This window comes from Chamaea fasciata, unplaced genomic scaffold (genome assembly GCF_029207755.1).
Source record: "Chamaea fasciata isolate MVZ Bird 193981 ecotype frontalis unplaced genomic scaffold, bChaFas1.0.hap1 SCAF_1, whole genome shotgun sequence".
NCBI classification, from domain to species: Eukaryota; Metazoa; Chordata; class Aves; order Passeriformes; family Sylviidae; genus Chamaea; species Chamaea fasciata.
Window position 1 is genome coordinate 137168916 of NW_027094086.1, and position 20796 is coordinate 137189711.

At 38.1% G+C, this 20796-nt stretch overlaps 1 protein-coding gene across 1 annotated transcript; it reads left to right on the forward strand.

Moving 5' to 3' along the window:
- The first annotated feature begins 1397 nt into the window (after nt 1–1397).
- YME1L1 (YME1 like 1 ATPase) lies at nt 1398–19864 on the forward strand. Its single transcript, XM_066199453.1, has 19 exons — nt 1398–1574; nt 3157–3288; nt 4080–4245; nt 5167–5265; nt 6705–6814; nt 7839–7989; nt 8080–8187; nt 8991–9073; nt 9919–10009; nt 10787–10939; nt 12257–12389; nt 12871–12933; nt 13416–13528; nt 13868–14023; nt 14786–14937; nt 15868–15994; nt 16094–16167; nt 16809–16895; nt 18085–19864. Exons 1-19 carry the CDS (start codon nt 1545–1547, stop codon nt 18226–18228), a joined length of 2172 nt encoding a protein of 723 aa, XP_066055550.1. The 5' UTR covers nt 1398–1544; the 3' UTR covers nt 18229–19864.
- The last annotated feature ends 932 nt before the right edge of the window (nt 19865–20796 follow it).

The window sequence follows — 20796 nt, forward strand, 5'->3', positions numbered from 1 at the left end:
TTAGTTTAGGTGTGTCTTATGGGCTGCAATGCCAGTGGAAGAATCCAGCTGAGAGAAGGTAGGGGTTGCTTCTTGTGCTGGCACCTTGGGCAGACATCAGGTTATGCCAACAATGATAGTGCATCAGGAGCGAGTATTCCACTATAGCATGAGCTCACCAGAGAGAGGGTAACACTTTCTCTCCCTTCCCTCCAGGCAGCATGAGCTGTTGTACAGCTAGGTGAAAAACTGCTTCATGGAGTGGATCTAGGTAAATGTGCATCACCTTTTTGGTTTTTTTGCTGTTGTCAGGTGAGGTTTCTGCCAAATCAGCAAGCTGAGCTACATGACTTTGATCATGAGAGTGCTAGTGGAAAACAAAAGAGTACACAAAGGCCGGGGGAGGCAGCAGTGGGGCTGTGCTCATCCAGAGCAGTGTAAGTTGCTGTGGGGTAGCACTTCCAGTGAAGAGCAGTGATCAGGTGAAAGAAAATGCTAATGACCCTCCCATTTATGTGGACTTTATGGAAGTCCACATAAATGATATCTGTAGCTCTTCCCTTATCCACTGATATAGTTACTCCATCATAGAAGGTCACTAGGTTGGTTGGAGAGGATTTTCCCTTGGTGAAGCTGTGCTGGCTGTCTCGAATCACCTCCCTGTCCTCCATTGCTTCAGAAACATCATATACTTGGCCGATCTTTTGTTGTAAGGACAAGCAAAGATAAATCTCAAGACAAATGGGCTGTTTGGACAAGACCCAACAGGAATGAAGTCAGGACTGAGCAGTAACTGGGGAAAGGTAATTCTGGCAGTGGGAAACCCTGACCACCAACTCACTGACCACCTACTCAAAACGGACCCCAGACTCAAAGGGAAGGAAGAACTGCACCTACCGACTGATTAGCATGAGAAGCGAGATCTATACCGAGCAAATACGGGGTTGAAGTCTTAATTAACGAAAGACTGATGTAATTGCTAACCAGTGAATGTTAATACCGTTGTTAAAATGTATAATGTCAAGCTTTATGATTGGTAAGCCAGCCTTTCGTGGGTCACCACCTATGTCCCTGCTTTGTGCAAACCAGAATAAAAATCAGAAATACCTCGCCTGAGTGCGTGAATTGGCGCTGCGCGCCGGTTAACGAGCCCGCGTTCCGGACAACACCCGGGGGCGATGACACGGAGCAGGGGCAGGTACCTCTGGCAGCTGCACCCCCCCCCCCCCCCCCCCCCCCGGGTGAGAGCGGGTCCCCCGCGGGGCCCGGCCCTGCCCTGCCCGCCCCTCTGCCCGGGCCCCCCGGCCCCGGCCGCGCCCGCTCGTCTCTTCCGCCTCCGCCTCGAGGCGGCGGCTGCGCGGGGCGGCGGCGGCGGCCCGGAAGCTCTTTGGGCTCCCGCCGCTTCCGGGGCGGCTCGGCCCGGTCGGCGCGGCCGCGGGGCGGACATTTCCCGGAGCGGAGCCGCGGGGCCTCGTCAGCCGCCGGCGGCTACAGCGGACGGGCTCCTGCGGCTGGGCTGGGAGGCGGAAGGGGCACCTGCGGCTGCCGTCCGCCCCGCCGGGAGGATGTTTTCCTTCTCCACCGTGCAGCCGCAGGTGAGGGGCTGGCGGGGCGCTCCGGCGGTGCTGTGCGCGGTTCTCCGCGCCCCGGGCCCGCTCTCCGGCGGGGGCTCGCTCCGTGTCCGGGCGGAGGCGCTCGGAAGGCCCGGGGGTTGCGGGTTGCGGCGGGAGGAGCCGAGTTCCTGCCTGCCACGTTCCCGGGGCTTTGGGTGTCAGCGGGCCCGCAGCGGGGAGAGGAGCGGGTGGGGGCTACGGCTGTGTGGGGTCCGCGTAGGGAAAAAAAGATACATAAATGGAGGAGAGAGGAAGGTACAGTAAAAGCTTGTAAAGAGTAAAAGCATTCTGAAACGACAAAATAATCTTAGATGGTGTTTTTTAGTGTCTGTAGCAGAAGCAAGAGGTGGCGACGTGTGTTACTACAGTTAAACTATGCTGTTAATTTTAACGGGTTGTTGTGAAAGCCAAAAGGAAATGACTTAGAAGAGTTAGCGGAGGGAAAACCGTCGGTAATTTGTTACACAGAACGGTCCGAACGCAATCGGGAAGGCGTCGTTAATTAGACAGTGAGTCCGATGGGACTGGTGAGTTTTATGGACTTTGATCTGAACCAGTGGTTTTGGTTTTATTTATAAGTTTTGTATTAGTGTGCTAATACAACTGATTATGTGTGCTAATGCTAACTGATCCTACAGTGGGATTTGACGGTTCTTTCCACATGTGGAGAATGTGTTTAAAGCTTTTATTAGAGCAGTGACATGGAAGAATTCGTATGTTTCTAGGAACGTGTCATTTAACCAGAGTAGGGAATGCAGACGGAAAGTTTGGTTAGTGGTTGGGATGTTGGCTTTGACCTCTAGAGTCTTAATGGTTTTACCACAAACTCTGAATCTAATTACAACTTTGGACAATTAATTATGAGGTAGTTTTCATGTCTCACAGCATTGTCTCTTTTGATCTTCTGTCTAGTCAATGCAAAGATGGTAGTCCTTGCAGAAGGACATTCGCAGACATCCCGGTTATGCTTCAGTCAGGTATTGCAATCAGGCTGGTTGTGTCCCAGCTCCTTCCTAGTGACGTGTGCTGAGTCTGAGGAGGTTTGGAACTGCTGGGGTTATTTGTCCCATACATTCACAAGAGATGTAGTCGTGTGTTAAGAGGAGGAGCCCTGATACCTGGTGCACCTGGGCTTCTGTACTGTTTCACGAGGTGGAGTTGGCTAAATGCTGCTGAACTGCAAATTTGACTGTGTGCTTTGTGTAGTTTCATTTTGCTTGTTAAGCTGAAAGGATGATCCCAAGGAAGAAAACATAAAGGCAACATTTGGGAACAGCTTATAATAACGCAAGGAAAAGTAGAGATAATTCAAGTTATAAAAGTATTGCTTTAGAGATGAAAATTTGAGCTTCTAATCTGTCAAACATGCTTCAACTTTCTTTTTTTTTTTCCTCTTTAAAAAGAGGTATCGGCTAACACTGTGGAGTTGAAGATCATACGGTTTATAATCGAGTCCTCAGTTAAAAGGCGGCGTACAAGATATGCAATTATAAGTTAGAGTTTGGAGCAGAAGTATGTTTAAATAGGTTAAACAAGCTTAAGTCTTTATCTAATTTTTTTCCAGGCTACTGTTCCTCTGAGTCACCTTATCAATGCCTTTCATTCACCAAAAAGCTCCACAACTTCTGCCAGCAAAGCATCTATACAGCCTACCCAGAGGGACACCTCCCCAGAGCATGATCCTCAGAGGAGTGAGGTATAAAAAACCTTCTGAAAAAGTGGTGATTTAACCGATAGTAAACTATAAATATAGTTTAAGGGAATATAATATTTGTCTGGTCTATAAAATAACGTAATGTGACTAAACAAAACAGGATGTTAACGTGTAGAATGTATCTTCTTGGCAGAGCTGCAGTCAGTCAGTGTTTTGCCAGTAAGGATTCTACAAAAATATGGTATTTTATTAAAAAAAAGAGAGGGTATTTGTCTCAGTAATACTCTACAAATGAGGAAAGGATTTGTTTTCATTTCCAGTTTAATGGTTCGTTCTGTAAAGTAGCAATAAGTTTTCTGTTAATAAACCCTATATTATCTTTTTCCTCTGAGTTCTAGCAAAGTTTGCTTCATTATTGCTTGTGACAAAACAAGGATTTTGGGAGATTAAATGGCATATTTTCATATTCAATTTTATTTTTCTGTTAAAATAGCTTTCGTTATTATTGGGTATTTCTTGCTTTTGACATTGAAAATTGAAGCACAGTGCCAAGTAGTATTAGGTATTGCCACTTCTCTTTCAACTTACTTCTTACAAGTTTGGTAACTAAGCACTTTTTTGGGAGGAAAACCATGTAGTCTCTCAGTAACTGCAGAACCGTGGCAATCAGCATGGGTTGTACTGCTCACCACTGTGTTGTGATTCCATTGCTGGGTTTTTGTGGGGTCTGTTGGGTTTTTTTTTTCAGTCTGTATTTGCTTCTGGTGCTACTGGGAAATTTTTTCCCTAGGGTAATCTTATGTAAATTTTGAACATTTATTTCTATTTTTCAGTCTGTATTTAGAAATTTAAGAGATCTCGGATTGTCTGATTTGAAACCTAACCAGTTCAGAGAGTTGGTGAACAGGCTACTTCCTGGCTACTGTACAGAAAGCAAAGTCTCCTCACAATGGCACACATCATACGTCTCTGCTCAGTCCTTCTTTGAAAATAAACATGGTATGTTTGAGTGGAGTATTTATGAGAGTTGGTGAGAGTTAAATTATAAAGGTGAATACAGTTATTCTTTAGTTTTATCTCTTGTGCTGTAGATAATTTGTAGTTAAATGTATTTAATAAAAAGAGTATTAATGTATTTTTGTTGCGTATAGCTTGTCTGTAAACTGGGGAAATTTAGAAAATTCAGCAAATTGTTTCTTCAGATTTCAAGTTGGTTGCTGTTAAACGTTTCTGAACTCAGCAGTGGTACAAGTGCATTTCTCCTAACGATGAGCCTGAGCTGTGAATTTTTCCACCGATTTGTTTCACCAAGACATTAGATTTTGCTAATCTACTTATGTCACAGACATCTTCAGTTTGCATTTTTATCATTTTTTTGCTTGAAACAATATTATGTGAAGATATTAAATAGAAAGGAATTCAAGGTGTCAAACTGTGAGCACTCCATGTAGAGTATTTTATTGCTGAAATAAACAAAAGTAGTTCCTTGCAGGTGAAAATGTTTTGTTGGAATTAGTCTAAAATGAAGGAGGTAAGACCATTGCAGATGCTTAAGAATGTATTAGAAAAAGTAGTATAGAGCTGGCATTTGAGATAGTGCCTATATAGTACTGCATTAGAGAGAAGGAGTGTTAAGATTAATATTGCAGGGCTGCTATTAGAGAAAAAATATTAAATTGCATTGTGTTGTGAGATACAAAAAAAATAGCTCAGTGATAATTGCCTGAAAGCAAACAAATTGTTGGAAATGCTTCAAAGCTTTGATAGATGTTCTGGTAATTTGTTTAATTAAAGATTCCTGGAGTACTGTGGTAAAATAGAATTAATATTTAAAAAAACTAAAAAACTTCTGTGCAAGAAATAATGTTGAGATGCCATTTAAGATAGGGTGTATTTACACTTGGTTGTATCTTTTTGCAGGTTTTGTGGATGTTTTCAGTGCTTTACGCTCATCTTGTTTGTACGGACAACATCCTAATCCCCTCCAAAATTTCTGTTCAGATGTTCGGTGTTGGCCAGGTATGAAGCATTAAACTACACTGCTTTTAGTCTCTATAGAATTTGTCTATTCTGGAAAAGTATTTTTGCATTTGTTGTAGAGGCATAACTCAGGAAATGCCAATAAGCTTTCAGGAGAAACTTATGTCTATATTAACACTTTAAATCATGAAGTTATTTTTTGCACTTGAGTATTGTGTTTCCCAAAGTTGGTGAACACGATGTTCCAAGATGTCAATATCTGTGGATCGTAATCTTGAAAGACCACAGATGAAGTGATTATTTTTGAATCAATAAATATGTTGAATTCAGTACTCATCCAGATGAGTTTTCTGAAGGGTTTGGTGACTGGCAGCATTAGTGGAAACATAATCAACAGTTCAGGAAGTTCAGGTATTGTCCTAAATTCAGTTCTTCTGATGTTACCTCTAGGTATGTTTGTATGCTGAGGTGAGAGAAGTGCTGACAACATGGAGATAGTCCAGTGATGGGTCACAAGCAAGGGTGCAGATTTTTAGGCATTTTATATAGGGTGGAAGCTGAAGAATCTGAGGTCTTAGCAGAATAGAGGGCAAGGAGTTGATCCAGTTGTTGTTGGAGTCATATCAGTTACCCTTCTCACATATACCTCAAAGAAGAGTCAATCCCAAGTAAAAGCATATAAAATAAAACCTATTTGACTATTTTCACAATGAGACTGGCTAAGTTCTGAAACAGATTGTCTGAAGAAGTTTGGTTATCTTAATCCTTGGAGATTTTCCAAACTGAGCTGGACAAGGTCCAGGGCTACCTGATTGAATGTTAGACCTTTTTGAGCAGGGCTCAAGGGTCAGCTGCTGAAGTTCTTTTTGAATAACAAAAAGCTTAGTGAAACCAATCTAATTGGTGTTTATTTTGAAACACAGTAGTGAAAGAAGAAAAGTATTCTTTGCTGGTGATAAAATGTCCATCACAAGGTTTCTGGTGTGGTAGGAGATGACTTAGAGCGCCATAAGCTCACTGTGATTAAATGGTCTCATTTCTTTTATCACTTCCAAAGTTAACAGCACACTGAAGCCATTCCAGATCTCCTCAGGGCACCTTACCAGCAGAGCTCACAAAGCATTATTCCCATCCTTCTGGATTTGCTTCTGAATGTTTCATGTTTGTCAGCCTGCCTGGATTTAATTGTCTGAATGGCTCCTCTTCCCCGAGTTGGCCAATTAGCTATAATTTACAACAGGAACACTGATTATTTTAACATGAAGCTTCATGTGAAACAATTAGAAGTTTGCTTGCGAGGTCAGACTACAAATGGGGTTTGTGATCACGTAATTATCCATTCACAGTACAGTGAATATGTTGGGTGGATTATATTCCATACTCTTTCATATAATAGGTTCTGAAATTTCTTAAGATATATTTTCTGTAGTGGTAGTAATGATTAGGTTTTAACTTCTGTTTGTTCTTACTGTGTAAAGTTTACATACAGACACGGAACTTCAAGACACTGAGATCAAGAGCAAGACGTCTACAGTCGACATCTGATCAATTCACAGAAACAAGAAGTTCACTTTCTTCAATTTTGAAGGTAAATATGAGTAACAAAGTTGTTTCGGGCTTACTCAGACCATCTCTTTCTCTTGAATAAATCTCTGAAATTTACTGGGGTGTTTTCTTTCAGTAGCATGAAAAGATTTCTTAATTCTAAAACTTGAGCTAATGGAAATTTATTGGGTTTTTTTTTCTTATTAATGCATAGATTTGCTTCATATGTTACCAATAATGAGATTATTTGAATTTTTAGGAGAGCAGTTTCTGCATATAACTATGGGTTTAACTCTAGAAATTAAATTTTTTATATTCTGTTTCTAAAACAGAATATAAACTAAAAATAACTTCAAGTCAAAAGATTCATTTCTTTAAGCAGAAATACAGCTAGTTTAACACACAAGAATGTATGTTTTCTAGTCAGCAGATAATTATCCAAAGCACTAATGATACAAGTTAACCTGGGTATACTGTGCTTCTAATTGGTTGTACGGAAGTCAGGCTAATTAAGGCTTTTCATTTTACTATGTGTGCAAATTCTTTGAACTCTTCCCTTCTTCTAGGCATGTGAAGGGAAGATTTATTTCATTTGTGGGCTAGGTGTACTGTGCATGAAGATAAACCAGAGCTAGCTCCATGCAGTGCTGCTCTGAAATTTGACAGGGCGTGTGAGATGTATTTGCTTAAGCTCCATCGAAATGATACTTGCAAAGATATTTTGCAATGGGAAATAAAGCAAGAAGCTTAAGCTAGTAAGTCCTACTGAATACAGTGAACAAACCTGGCTGTGTACAGATCTGTCTTAGGCTGTGTTTTCAGTTTGGAACTGGGATCCAGGAGGGCTCCAAAACTGAATAGCTCAGCAAAAATGGGAACGCCTGTGCTCAAACCATGAGGGTTCCACACTCAAGCTACTGGCCTGTACCCTCTACCTAACCCAATAGCACGTGAATTACATGCTGTTGTAATTTTCTTTTTTTCTTATCACCCATGTTAGCTAGGTGGTAGGTTAACTCTTTATGAAAACTTAGTGAATACTAACACTACTTTGGAAAATATTGCAGGGTTTTATCCTGAGAAAGCGACGAATTGATGTTGAAAACTTAGACGCACTAATGAAAACTAAAAACATCCCAGAAGCACACCAGGAAGCTTTTAAAACTGGTTTTGCAGAAGGCTTTTTGAAAGCACAGGTATTCCTGCAAAAAACACTTGGTAAGTTGTTTTAATTTACATATCTTGTCTTTGCAATCAGAAAGAGTTTATTTTAGCCCATGTTAAATACGTTTTTGTTTTCTTTTACAGATTCCTTAAGAAGATCACGTTTGCTTTCTTTCTTTCTCTTCGTTCTTTGTTTTTATCTTGCTATATATTCATCATTTTTACCTGGGAAAGGTTCCTTTTCTGATGCTGGTTAGTTAACTTTTTTTCCCATGCTATTTCACTTGCGTTGTTTCTTCCAGCAGGTTTAACATAAATTAAATATGTTTTGACATTATGATTTGGTTTTATTAGTACACGGAAAAGTTATCCTAAGAGTTACTTACTGCTTCTGGCTACAGCCTTTAAGATGACAGTGTGACAAAAACGTTTATGGAAGACAAAAATATTCTGTATCAGTATAATGACTTCATTTCTTTTGGTGAAGCAGTTGCATGGAACCAAAGAAGTCAGACTGGTCACCAATTATATATTTGACTTTCAATTTAGATGATATGTTATCTACATCAGCAAGATGGTTTGAATTTTCAGTCTGTACTCACAGCCTAGTTTATAGCAACTAGAAACTTGGGTTGCTAAATTGCCATCTTGAGAAATCTATTGGAAATAGTGGAACAATCAAAAGGCTGAGCTAGTGTAACTGGAGACATTCAGCTTGATGCTAAGTTACCACCTGGATATCAAGAAAGTTAGGATATGTATAGAAACATTGAGGGAGAAGTTCTGGCTTTGTGTACATGCTTCTGGATATAGAGCTTTCTGTACTGCAGGTGACTAAAAAGCACATCACTGAATTAATTGCAAATATTTTAAAGATTTTTTTTTTGCAACATAAATCTTATTCCTGCTGGACGCTTGTAAATGAACACATGCCCTGTGAAAAGGGCAGGTGTAAGGTCAGTGTCTTACTGGCATGAGCTCAGGTGCAGCACAGTCTTGCAGTGAAATGACATTGTGTGTAAATTTGTTGTTCGTCATCTGCTGTTTGCTCTTAGTACGCTTTCGAACATCAAGTATCTTTGATGCAGCAGTTGATCCAATCCAGTTGAAAAATGTCACCTTCGAACACGTTAAAGGGGTAAGATCAAAAGTAAAATGGGTGCAAATTCTTGTTTTAAGTAACTATTATGAGTCTGATGTTTAACCAATCATTATGAATGTCTTACTCTGTTCAGGAAATTTCTTTCTATGAACTGAAGCTTTATATGCATTGGCCACTTCAAGATGAAGGAAGGTTTTAACCAGTCTTTTTCTACTTTGTTTTTGTGGATTTAATACCTTATAAAAGGTGCACTCTCCACTTGCTGAATGCTATTTCTAAAGGCTAAAATAGCAAATGGCCGCCCATAAATATGAATGTTAATCTACCTTTTGCAAAAGTTAATTGACATAAAAAGATGATAATGCCATTTGATCCTTTCTCTCTTAGTGCTGTGTCTTTTGGGCAGTGTTATTGAGACAGGAGATATGGAGATTCCTGGAAAGGAGTGGGCATGTCACTGCTGATGGGATACCTCTATTTTTTCTCTTCAGTTGTTCTTTAACTGTTAGTGGCAAAATGACGACCTCTCCCTTTCCTTCCCCTTGGAGAAATAGATAGAATTAATCTCCTTTTAATTAATAAGAGTAATATCTTGATGTAGAATTTTTGATTTTGTATTTATTTTCTTTAGTCAGCTCTGGTCTTGAACTGTTTGGTTGTTCCTTCACTGTTACTAAGTTTACTGTTTACTTAGACCTGCACTTTTAGGATAGGTTGAATTAAATATTGGTATCCACACAAATTCTGTGGTAAACTTTCATCTTGCCCTGTTTGTATTTTTGATCAATACACAATTAATCTCTAATGCAAAACTTACCTACAGAAACGTGCAGTATTTTTTAAATGCTTAGTTATATTTGTGGCATGTTTTTCATGCGCAGGTTGAAGAAGCTAAGCAGGAATTGCAAGAAGTTGTGGAATTTCTGAAAAACCCTCACAAATTTACTGTATTAGGAGGTAAACTTCCAAAAGGTAAGAATCATTGCTCAGCAGAAGTGAAAAACTTGTTTAGCCATGGCAGTGAGGCATGTTCTGTACTGAGTGACTACTTTACAGCCTAGTTTCTTACTATTTGTTCATGTATTATGCAAATGAAAATTTTGGGGTTAGACAAAATTTGCTGTGCCTTCTTCAGTTACTGAACTAATGAACAGTAGTACTTTGTCTGGTACAGCAGGGGAGTTTATTAACTGAACTCTTGAAAGGCCTTTTTCTTCCTTTTTGCACTTTCAGTGCTTCCTAACTGCTTTATATAGTTCAGATACAAATGTTTTCATGTAAAAGGATGATTGAGATCATAGTGGAAATCCACATGACTCTGAAATGTGTAGACCTGAGAAATCTGCTTCTCGTTAGTGTTCTACACTGTTTAAAGACAGTTACTTGGAAGGATTTAATTTAAAAAAAAAAAGGATTCCACAGAAACAGCCAGGAGCATGTCAGTTTGAAGCGAACACTGTTAGAGATTCAGCTGCTGAACTTGACAGTAAATCTGCAGAATACTTCAGGCTTCTGTTTTGATGGTCTTGCAAGTCTTTGTTGTCGTTTAAATATGGATCAAATTGTAATCTTGATTTGTTGCGAGGAAGGTCCTTCAGACTGGCAGTAATGAGCCCTACCTGAAGTGGGATCTTAACAGCCTTTTGGAGACAAGGGTACATTATTTCTTCTGATGCATGGAAGAAACTACTCACATAAGAAGACTGTGGTTGTGGTGGTTTCGTTGGGGTTTTTTTGTTTGTCTTTTAGGCATTTTGTTAGTTGGACCACCTGGTACTGGCAAGACGCTTCTTGCACGGGCTGTGGCTGGCGAAGCTGATGTTCCATTTTATTACGCGTCCGGATCAGAGTTTGATGAGATGTTTGTTGGTGTGGGAGCCAGTCGCATCCGAAGCCTATTCAGTAAGTTAAATAGTCATGGGTTTCAAATGTTTTCATGTGCAAGATTAATATTCAGTGTTGTTTACATGGCTTGATTAGTTACAGTTTTGGTTACTGTAAAGTGGTAGTGTATGAGGCTAATAAATAAAGCTTTAATTGTATAGGTAAATGTCACAATTCTGTGAGCATCAGTTTAATGTAGACTCTTCCTAACCATCACATGAAGTTCTAATTTAACTTATAACTGATTTTACAGTGTTCCCAGAGAGAAGTAGTAATTTAATTAGAAGTGTAATGTTCTATAAACTAAATGGAATATTTGAAGTTGTAACTTACTTAGTCATACATAATTTGTTGTAAATTTGAATTGTAAATTTAAGATTAAAAAAATTGTGTTAACCTTCTCAATTAGTGCCCTCATTTAGGGGTTTTTTTACTCTAAATTAAAGCTTTATGGCATCATGGTATGGTAATAAGCTGAGATTTCCTTTCTCAGACCCATCAACAGGCTCAGAATAAAGGGCATGATAACAAAACTTTTAAAACTAATATTTAGATTTTAAAACTTTGACAGAAGAGACATCTATTTAAAGTGTGAAAATATTATTGGGGAGGAGAAAATCCAGCTTCCCTCTTTAATGGAAGATTGATAGGGTCAGATATATACAATGTACAAAGTAGTTTGCATTTGTAGAAGAAAGGTGACTTCACATGGATGGGATGCAAAATATAATACATGTAGTACCTTAAAAATGCATTTCCTTGTGTTGACTACAGAAGTGTGGATGCCTGACTTGTACATTAATATTAATGTTACAGATATGTCAGGGGGGTGAGATGAGTTGCATCTTGGTATGCATGTACCAGTTGATCATCTTCATGTTTATTACTGTATTTTTATTTTGTTTTTTAATATCTGTTAACTTGAGTGTGAACCGTTTGCTGTAAAATGACAAGCAAGTTCTATTAAAGTAAGCTAAAGTTGAGACTCATCACATTTCATATTATTTTTATTTAATAGGCAAATATTCTCTACCCAAGCCTATAAAATAAACTCTTGTAGGAAGTTCATTTGAAATATGACAATTTCATAGTTTATTTTACTAGTGATTTCTTGTGGCATGATAAGAATGAGCTGATGAGGAGATACATTTTTGAAATGGCAAGATAAGAGAATCAAGATTCTGTTTCCCTTTTTTTAGGCAAAACAGTTTTGGTGATGTCTAATAGAGCACTTCATAATTCAGGAGTAACAAACAGTATAATCCTAAACTACCTGATAAACTGCCTGTTCCTTTGTGTGGTTCAAGGGTCCTTCTGCAATTTTCCTTTTGTCAGGGGAAGCAAAAGCAAATGCACCTTGTGTTATTTTCATTGATGAATTGGACTCTGTTGGTGGGAAGAGAATTGAATCTCCAATGCACCCCTATTCAAGACAGACCATTAATCAACTCCTTGCTGAAATGGATGGGTAAATATATGGTTTCTGAGGGCACAGAAGGTGCTTGACTGACTGGTATTTTGGATATGTGGGTGAACATTTTCTTGACAGCTATGTAGTTTTGTGTAATTATTTGCTAATGCTTTTAAAAATATACATTTAATATGCTTTTATGGCTATATCCTAGTACTGCCAACAGTAGCATTAGTGGACTTACTGTAAAGAATACAGAAGCTTTTGAGTTGTATTTGCACAATAGCTGCCGTTTGTTTTAAATAATTTCTCAGGTTTTTTAGCCTTGTTATATATCTAAAGGAAGAAACTCAACACTGAGATTAGACTTTGTTTTTAACCAGTTGCTGGGTTAAACATGGTCATTCTTGGATCACGTGTTGTAGTGTGGAAGCATGTTTTTGACTGGCCAGTGAGGTCAGTAGCAGCAATAGTTATTGACAAAATTGTAAATACTGTGTCTAGAAAAAAAAAAATTTACACTTTGTTTTCCACACAGCTTTAAACCAAATGAAGGTGTTGTTATTATTGGTGCAACAAACTTCCCTGAAGCATTAGACAAGTGAGTATAATGCATTGCTTGTTTTACAGATCGTGTAGGAAAAAAACCCTGCAAAAAAATGGATGTTGCTCGTGATTATCTTCAAATACTACAGTGTCATAGCTGGCATTTTCCAGCTTAAAAAGGATGTTTATTGACCAGGTTTTGGCATTTAATAGGTTGCAGAGTTAAATATGGAGAAATAATATGTTTTTAAGCATTTGAAATTTCTGTTAATTTTTCAGCTAAATTGATAAGCTGCATTCTGTATTCGCAATGTGAAATTTTAAAATGCAAAAAGCCCTTTAAAATGAGTTGTCAATAAATATCTTTCATATGTCTTTTTACAAGCAGGTAAGAAAAACATACTCTTTGCATTGTGCACAAGACAATAATCTATGTAGTATCTTCAGAAATAGCTATGGATTTTTGTTCCTTGATATACATTAGTCAGTTTGCTGCAGCATTTTTGAGTCAACGTACTAAATTGTCACTTCCTTTAGTGCTCTAATACGTCCGGGTCGCTTTGATATGCAAGTTACTGTTCCCAAGCCTGATGTAAGAGGTCGCACAGAAATTCTGAAGTGGTACCTTAATAAGATCAAGTATGACCCATGTAAGTAGATATTTTACTGTAGTAGCTTTTTATGTAACAGTTTTTATACTGGATCAGCCCCTTCATAGTAGTCCTTTATTCTACTGGCACTTGTGGCTTTACTGCGTCAATAAAGAACGCAAAAATTGTCTCATGTAGAGTTTCGCCTCTGGTCCATAGGAGTTCATAGTGTCTTGAGAATTAGGTGTAATTTCTTTTAAAACTGGTTTGTTTGTTTGCTGTGTTTTGTTTTGTTTAATGTATAATTTTTAATAGAATATGATTCTTGCTTAAAATTTCAGTAATAGTATGGACTCTAATAAAAAAAGGTCGTTTTGGTTTTTTTTTCTTCCTCTACAGCGGTTGATCCAGAAATAATTGCACGAGGCACAGTAGGATTTTCTGGAGCAGAGCTTGAAAACCTTGTAAATCAAGCTGCCTTAAAGGCAGCTGTTGATGGAAAAGATATGGTAACCATGAAGGAACTAGAATTCTCCAAGGACAAAATTCTAATGGGTAGGATTTTATATGAAAGACACGCATGTATATTACAATATGCAGAGCTTTTCTTGTGTGATAAAGACATTTATAGGGAAATAGAGAAGGTTTTTATGGTGGGGTTTTTTGGATTGTTGCGCTGTGGGTTTTGGTTGGTTGGTTGGTTGGTTTGTTGTTGTTTTTGTTTGGTTTGGTTTTTTTATCATGGGGTTGGGGGATGATTTTTTGTTTGTTGGTTTGTTTGTTTTTTAAACAAATAAAGTTTCCTGTTAGTTATTTCTGAATAGAACCTTTTGCAACCAGAGAGTAATATGTAAAATCTGGCATGTAATATGTTCTTTAAAATTTCATACCATTGTTAAAGTTAAAAATGCTACATGTCATATTTCAGCCTGGAGGGAGGCACTGGCTTGATTTCTTATCCTTCCTCTACCTATGACCAGAAACCTGGAATGTCTGTTTCACTTCTCTTATGGTAGCACAAATCTTAGACATAACCACTATAAATCTGGTCTGTTAATGCTTGACAGAAGAAATGCAGTTTTCTCAGATACTTAGACTGCGTTTTAAATCTAGTACTTTAAAAGAAGCTTGTCTGTAGAACTTGTTTGGGTCCATTTTTAGACATTAAAATCTGACTCATAAACATTTTGCACTTAAGTGTTAGTTCCCTTTGATCACATGCTGTTTCTCGGTTGCTTTGTGCTCTGGGTGTATATAATGTGTAGATTGTGGTGGCCAGTTGTACAAAAAGGTTAATTTAATGTTTCTCTGTTGAAGGACCTGAGCGTAGAAGTGTAGAAATTGATGAGAAGAACAAAACCATCACAGCTTACCATGAGTCTGGACATGCAATCATTGCCTATTACACCAAGGATGCAATGCCAATCAACAAGGCCACAATCATGACACGAGGAACAACACTGGGACATGTGAGTGTTTCTTCATCCAGCTTTTTTAGTATTTTTAAATTTTATTTAGTTTATTACTATTTCTTTATTTAGTTTTATTTTTATGTTGGTTTGGTGGTGTAGAGGAATTTGTTGCGGAGGAACGATTCTATTTGCTGTGATTGTTAATGAATAATTTATTCTGTTGAAGTACTCAGTTATGAGCAATCTCTTGGAAAACCCAAGGTCATCTTTTCTGTGTGATAAAAAGCTTCCTTCATCTTGTAATAAATTACCATGCACTAGTATAACAGTTCACATGTACAAGGAAAGAGAAATATAAGTAAGTTTGATTCTGCCTGCCGCAGTTGAAATAGCAACCAGCAGCAAAGTTTTGAAGCACACCTGAAGGACTCGTGCATAGAAGCTCAACTGCACTTTTTACACATACATCTTTTATCAGATTGTTCTTTGTCCAGTTTGGCATTTTAAACTTAATTGGGTACATGTCTTGTTTTTTGCATAGAAATGCATAAATTTTTCTGTTCTGCCTTTATCTTCCAAGCATTTGAACAGAAAAATATTTCTCTTACGTCCCTTCCTGTTGAACTTCAAATTAATGTGTTCAGTTAATGAAAACCACTGGTCTGAATCCTCTGGACAAGTTCATTTGTACTCAGTCCAAGTGTAAGAAATAAGGAGAAATTGATAGAATGGATTGTTCTGTTTCTTCTGGCAGTAGGTGTAAGTTGCTCACATTGATGGGGTGCTCAGGTTCTGAGGAGGCTGTTTCAGTGGTTTGACTGAGCACCTCCAAGCAATCCTGATGAATGCATATACTAGAGGTAGGCCAGAGAATGTGAAGTGTTGCATAAAATCTTCATCTGCTTCAGATAAAAACAAGAATATTTTTGAGATTACTTCAGTACTTCTTCAGTTTTTGTTACCTGAACTCAGTTCTGTATCTTACAGGTATCTTTGCTCCCAGAAAATGACAGATGGAGTGAAACTAGATCCCAGTTACTCGCACAGATGGATGTCTGTATGGGAGGAAGAGTAGCAGAGGAGCTCATATTTGGAAGTGATCACATCACAACAGGTCAGCTGATTGGTAGTTAAAAGAGTTTTTGATCAAGGCTATGGACTGGCATGTTTGATGTGGTTTCAGTAATGTAACTTACATCTGTTTGCTCTCTAGGTGCTTCCAGTGATTTTGACAATGCTACTAAAATTGCAAAACTGATGGTGACTCGATTTGGAATGAGTGAGAAGGTAGTATCATCAATCCTTTAATATTTATATGGAGAAAAACCAACTTCTGTTCTGTAGCTAAAGCCTATTTGTTTGTCAGTGATCTCTGAGATGAGGGTAAGTAGTTTTCACGAAAAGAGCAAGCCTTATGACCTGGTATGCTATAGAGAGCTCAGCTAGAAAACCTGTATATTTGACAGTTTAAAAAATTACCTCACGGGATTTTCACTTCAAAATTGCCTTGATAATTTCTAATATCTTCAGGAAATAGTTATAATAAAGCCAGACATTATGGAACTGAGGATAATTCTGAGTCTGGGAGGGCAAAGGGGGTAACAACAGTAAGTTTTCTAGACTTTCTTAAGAAGCTCCTTTAGTCATGTTGATTGTCCATCAAGTATTAGTAGTCTAGGCATTTTGTTTTGTTTTTTAAGTAATAAAGCGCCTAATTAGGATCTGTACTGTGACCTATTGAAACAGAATTCTGCAGTAACTACATAGTTGATGAACAGGCCTCTTGTTTTGCTTCTGCTTAAAGCACTTCGGGGAGGCGTTTGACTCATGATTTTGTTTGCATGCAGAAGCAATAGGTGCTGAAACTGTAGAGAGTTTTATGTATATTCCTGCAACAGTGGCAAGATAAAGATACTTTTGTTGTTTAGCTTGGTGTTATGACCTACACTGATACAGGGAAAGTCAGCCCTGAAACCCAGTCTGCAATTGAACAGGAAGTGAGGACACTTCTACGGGTAAGAGCCTCTCCCCCTCCACTCTCATACTTCACAATACTTCACATACATCATACGTACAATTCACAAGGAGGTGAATTGAACACCTGCTTGCTTGCTTTCTTAATTCTTTCTTAAGTAATCTGTACTGGTGAAAATACACAAAGGGATGGAAGTATTCCCAACTATTTATTGTAGCTGAAACTTTGAATCTCTGCATATCAAAACTTGTTGGTGATTGTCATGCACAAGTAGTGTGACTCAAGTTAGTGGTGTTGAGCTTTTTAATATACACTTTAACACTTCTCCTATGTTTTCTCAGGATTTTTATTTTTCCTATTTAATTCACAGGGAAAGTATGGCTACAAATTGTTTTAGAACAGATCTGGATTTTTTATGTTACTTTCACATTTCATAACTCCTAAGATAAGTAATTTTGTATAAAATCCCAGAAATGGCTGTATCCGATCAGAGTGTTGCCTTCAGTAACCTGTTCCTCACAGCAATCAGTGTCAGATACTTAGGGAAATTTGGAATATTTGTTAATTTGTTAAACTTCATGATCACTGTTCTGGTAATCTGACTTAGTTTGGTACAAGCAGGAGAATTACTTATAACGCCTAAATGAGTAACATTTTTGATGTAGTTGTTTTTGAACTGACTGGGCCTTGTGAGAACTACTAGGGTAGAACTAAAAGTTGATGCTGGTAATGCTGGCAGTGTGCATCTACTTGCAGCAACCAGTGACTTTCAGTAGCTAGTAGCTTTCAGCTTTCTAAAACTACATAGTATTTTGAGTTTTATAAATATTAAAAAGGCTAGTCTTTGAGGAACAATCTGTGAATGCTGTAGTTTTGCTCATAGTACAAAAAAAAAGGTTATAAAAATCAGGGAACTTTCATATCTAGTAAGTCTTCTAAGTTATATGTAACAACACTAAGGTTTGTCTCAGGATTTTGTTTTTAGCCCTGCTTGTGTAAAATGCACAGGTGGTGTAAAGTGTTCAGTTGTTTTTCATTAATTATGCTAGCTATATTTCTGTATTTTAAGGCTTTGTGAGTCAGCAGCTGTGCTAGCTTTGAAAAATAAGGCACAACTTTAAATGTTTGTCTCAAGCTGTATTTACCTGGAAACGATTTTTAATGTGAAATCTTGCTGTTGTTTTTGTTGTAAAGTCTTAAAATTTCCTTCTACCTGTTCTTCAAATTAGGACTCCTATGAGCGAGCGAAGAACATCCTGAAGACTCATGCAAAAGAACACAAGAATTTAGCAGAAGCTTTATTGAAATATGAGACTTTGGATGCCAAAGAAATCCAAATTGTTCTAGAGGGGAAAAAACTAGAAGTAAGATGATAACTTCTGAGATATTTAACTGATAATTTGAAGAATGTACATCTAGCAATGCAGTAGTCTTGCGCAGCATAGCCTTTCTTCCTGTTCCTGATGTGTGTATGGCATTAGTGTCACTTTAATATTAGTCTGTCTCTTGTGAGCTCCTGTTACTCATCTATTTGTTGTGTCTCATCAGAATAAGACACAAAATAAAGCAAATTCCTCATCCTCTGCTCCTTATACTCTTCGCACAAGAAGTTATTCAGAAGGATAAATCTCAGGGTTGAATTCTGCATTTTGATTCAATCAGATGTGTTGAAGCTGAGAAGAAAAACATGCAGATACACTGGTAGGTGTTGGCACAGCTGCTGCATGTGTGTTTGAAGTGAGACCCCACAATCTGTGCTCTGGAATGTGTCGTGGAAAGTGACAGACTGAGATGTAAAGCAGTAGTATGCCATGTAGCTATTGCTCATACTCTGAGGTTAGATACCACTATTAAAGACTTCTTATTTAGAAATGTAACAAAACATCTCAAAGAAGGAACAAGCTACCTTGTGGGAGCACCATGCTTGACAAAAATGTTACTGGTTGTGTTTCCAGTACTGTTGGGGTTAAAATACACACATGTATGGCTGGGAGAGAAATTTTAATGCAAAAACAACAGGCTAAATATGTGTAAACCTCTTTGGACCATGTTTTGGGTAGAACCATAGCAGGGATAAGAGAAATACCTGTGACCTCTGATGTGCTGCTGACAAGTTTCTTAAAATTTTTATTACTGCAGTAGACAGATGACAGTGCTTTGATGACAGTGCTTTTACACTGCTAGAAATTCTACAGAACTAGTTTCTATTAATATATGTACGGGCGTTTGATAATCCAACAGATAATCTCTTTGAAGAGGACAGCATTGCTCACTGAAGAGTAATTCAGAAAATGTTTAAAGCATGTGTTGTTTCAAACAACATCCCAGTCCTATTCTATGGTAGAAGTAGGGAAATAAAACCTTTTCTTTCAATCGTTAACGAAACCTTGGGAAATCTGAAGAAAATACAGAAAAGATTTGAAAATGAGCAGTTTCCAATCAAGTGGAAGTGATGGCTACCAATTATATGCCAGTATTCCTCTGATCTCATAGAACTGTTTTTTTAGGAATAACACATCTTGGTCATAATCCTTCTGCACAATCAATTATAGCATTGTGGGATTACAAGCTTCTGTTGCAGAGAGGGCATGTGTTAGCATATTAATGTTGAGGGTTGCAATACTTGGACATTAAAATAGTTGGGCTGGTGCCAATAAATGTGAATGGAAACTGGTAGTTACACCTAAAACTAGAAGTAATACAGTGTTTTAGAATTTTCTGAGTGTAATGCTTGATTATAACCTAGTTTTTTTATTAAAAGCACATGTTTGGGTTTTTTTCCCTTTCAAAACAAGGTCAACTTTCTTTTTGCCTGTTTTTGTCAGCTTACTCTAGTGGCATCCCTCTCATCGTGGGAGAACTTCCAAATGTTATAAAACAGCATAGGAAACGTCTAGGCTGACTAGTTACATTTGTACATGTATTTCAGAAATACACTAACAGAAACAGAAATATACTGCATATTTGGCATCTGTTTTTGGAGTAATAAAGGTTAATTTTAATTATGCACATTGGTTTTCTTCTTATTCATTGTAAATTGCTATAAAATGTAATACCAAGTTCCCTAGTATGTAAATTGAGGTGTATAAAACATTTAAAATTGTAAATAAATTTAAGAATTATAGCAAAATTGCACTCTCTCTAAATGAGATTTCTAGGGAATGTTCTCCCTAGAAATTCACACATTTTTTCCATTGCTGCTTCAGTAGTGGGACTTGAAAGGGATCTTTTCCAGCTAAATAATGTGAATTTGCATTTAGAAAGAGAAGTAAAAAACCCTTTTTCTTATTTGAAGTTACTAAAATCTGTATTGAATGATCTTGTTTGAGGGGGGGTAGGTCCTTGAAGTCCAACTTACTTTTCTTATTCAAAAGCTTCTTGCTATATGCATAGGATAGTGTCAAAAAGGAAAAAAAAATAGTGATATATCTCTGGTTCATTAAAGATTATTACAAGATTAGCCATAAAGTGCAAAGTCTATCTTTGCTTTCTGGCCTATTTAGCAGCATAAGTGTTACTGAAGAAGTTTACTGTCATTCCTAGTTGGTTTTGTGAGTGTAACATATGCGAGGTTTCCAGGAAACTTGCCTGTTGAGGCATTGGATTTGATCGCTGGTGCTCTTTTTGGGAACACCTAGGAGCTGGAATTTCTCCTTTCATAATTATTGGGCAGAGATAGGAGAATACTGGATTGGTTTTGTGTGGCAGGGTTTTTGTAGTGAGGAGGCTACATGGGTGACATCTGGGAGAAGATGCCAGAAGCTTACCCATGTCCAATAGAGCACTGCCAGACAGCTCTGGAGAGCCTGCTTCTGTCCAAGGCTGAGCCCATCAGCCCCTGTGATAAAGCCTCTGAGACAGCACAGTTAAAGGGAGGAAGCTCTGCCCTAGATCAACTGCAGCCAGAGAGACAGGAGTGAGTATGTGAGAGAAACAGCTCT

Excerpts from the sequence above, each read along its gene's own strand:
- YME1L1 (XM_066199453.1), top strand. The coding sequence starts at position 1,545 with ATGTTTTCCTTCTCCACCGTGCAGCCGCAG. Across the intron at positions 12,934-13,415 it reads TTCCCTGAAGCATTAGACAA|TGCTCTAATACGTCCGGGTC; the intron begins GTGAGTATAATG and ends CACTTCCTTTAG. Across the intron at positions 15,995-16,093 it reads AAGTGATCACATCACAACAG|GTGCTTCCAGTGATTTTGAC; the intron begins GTCAGCTGATTG and ends TTTGCTCTCTAG.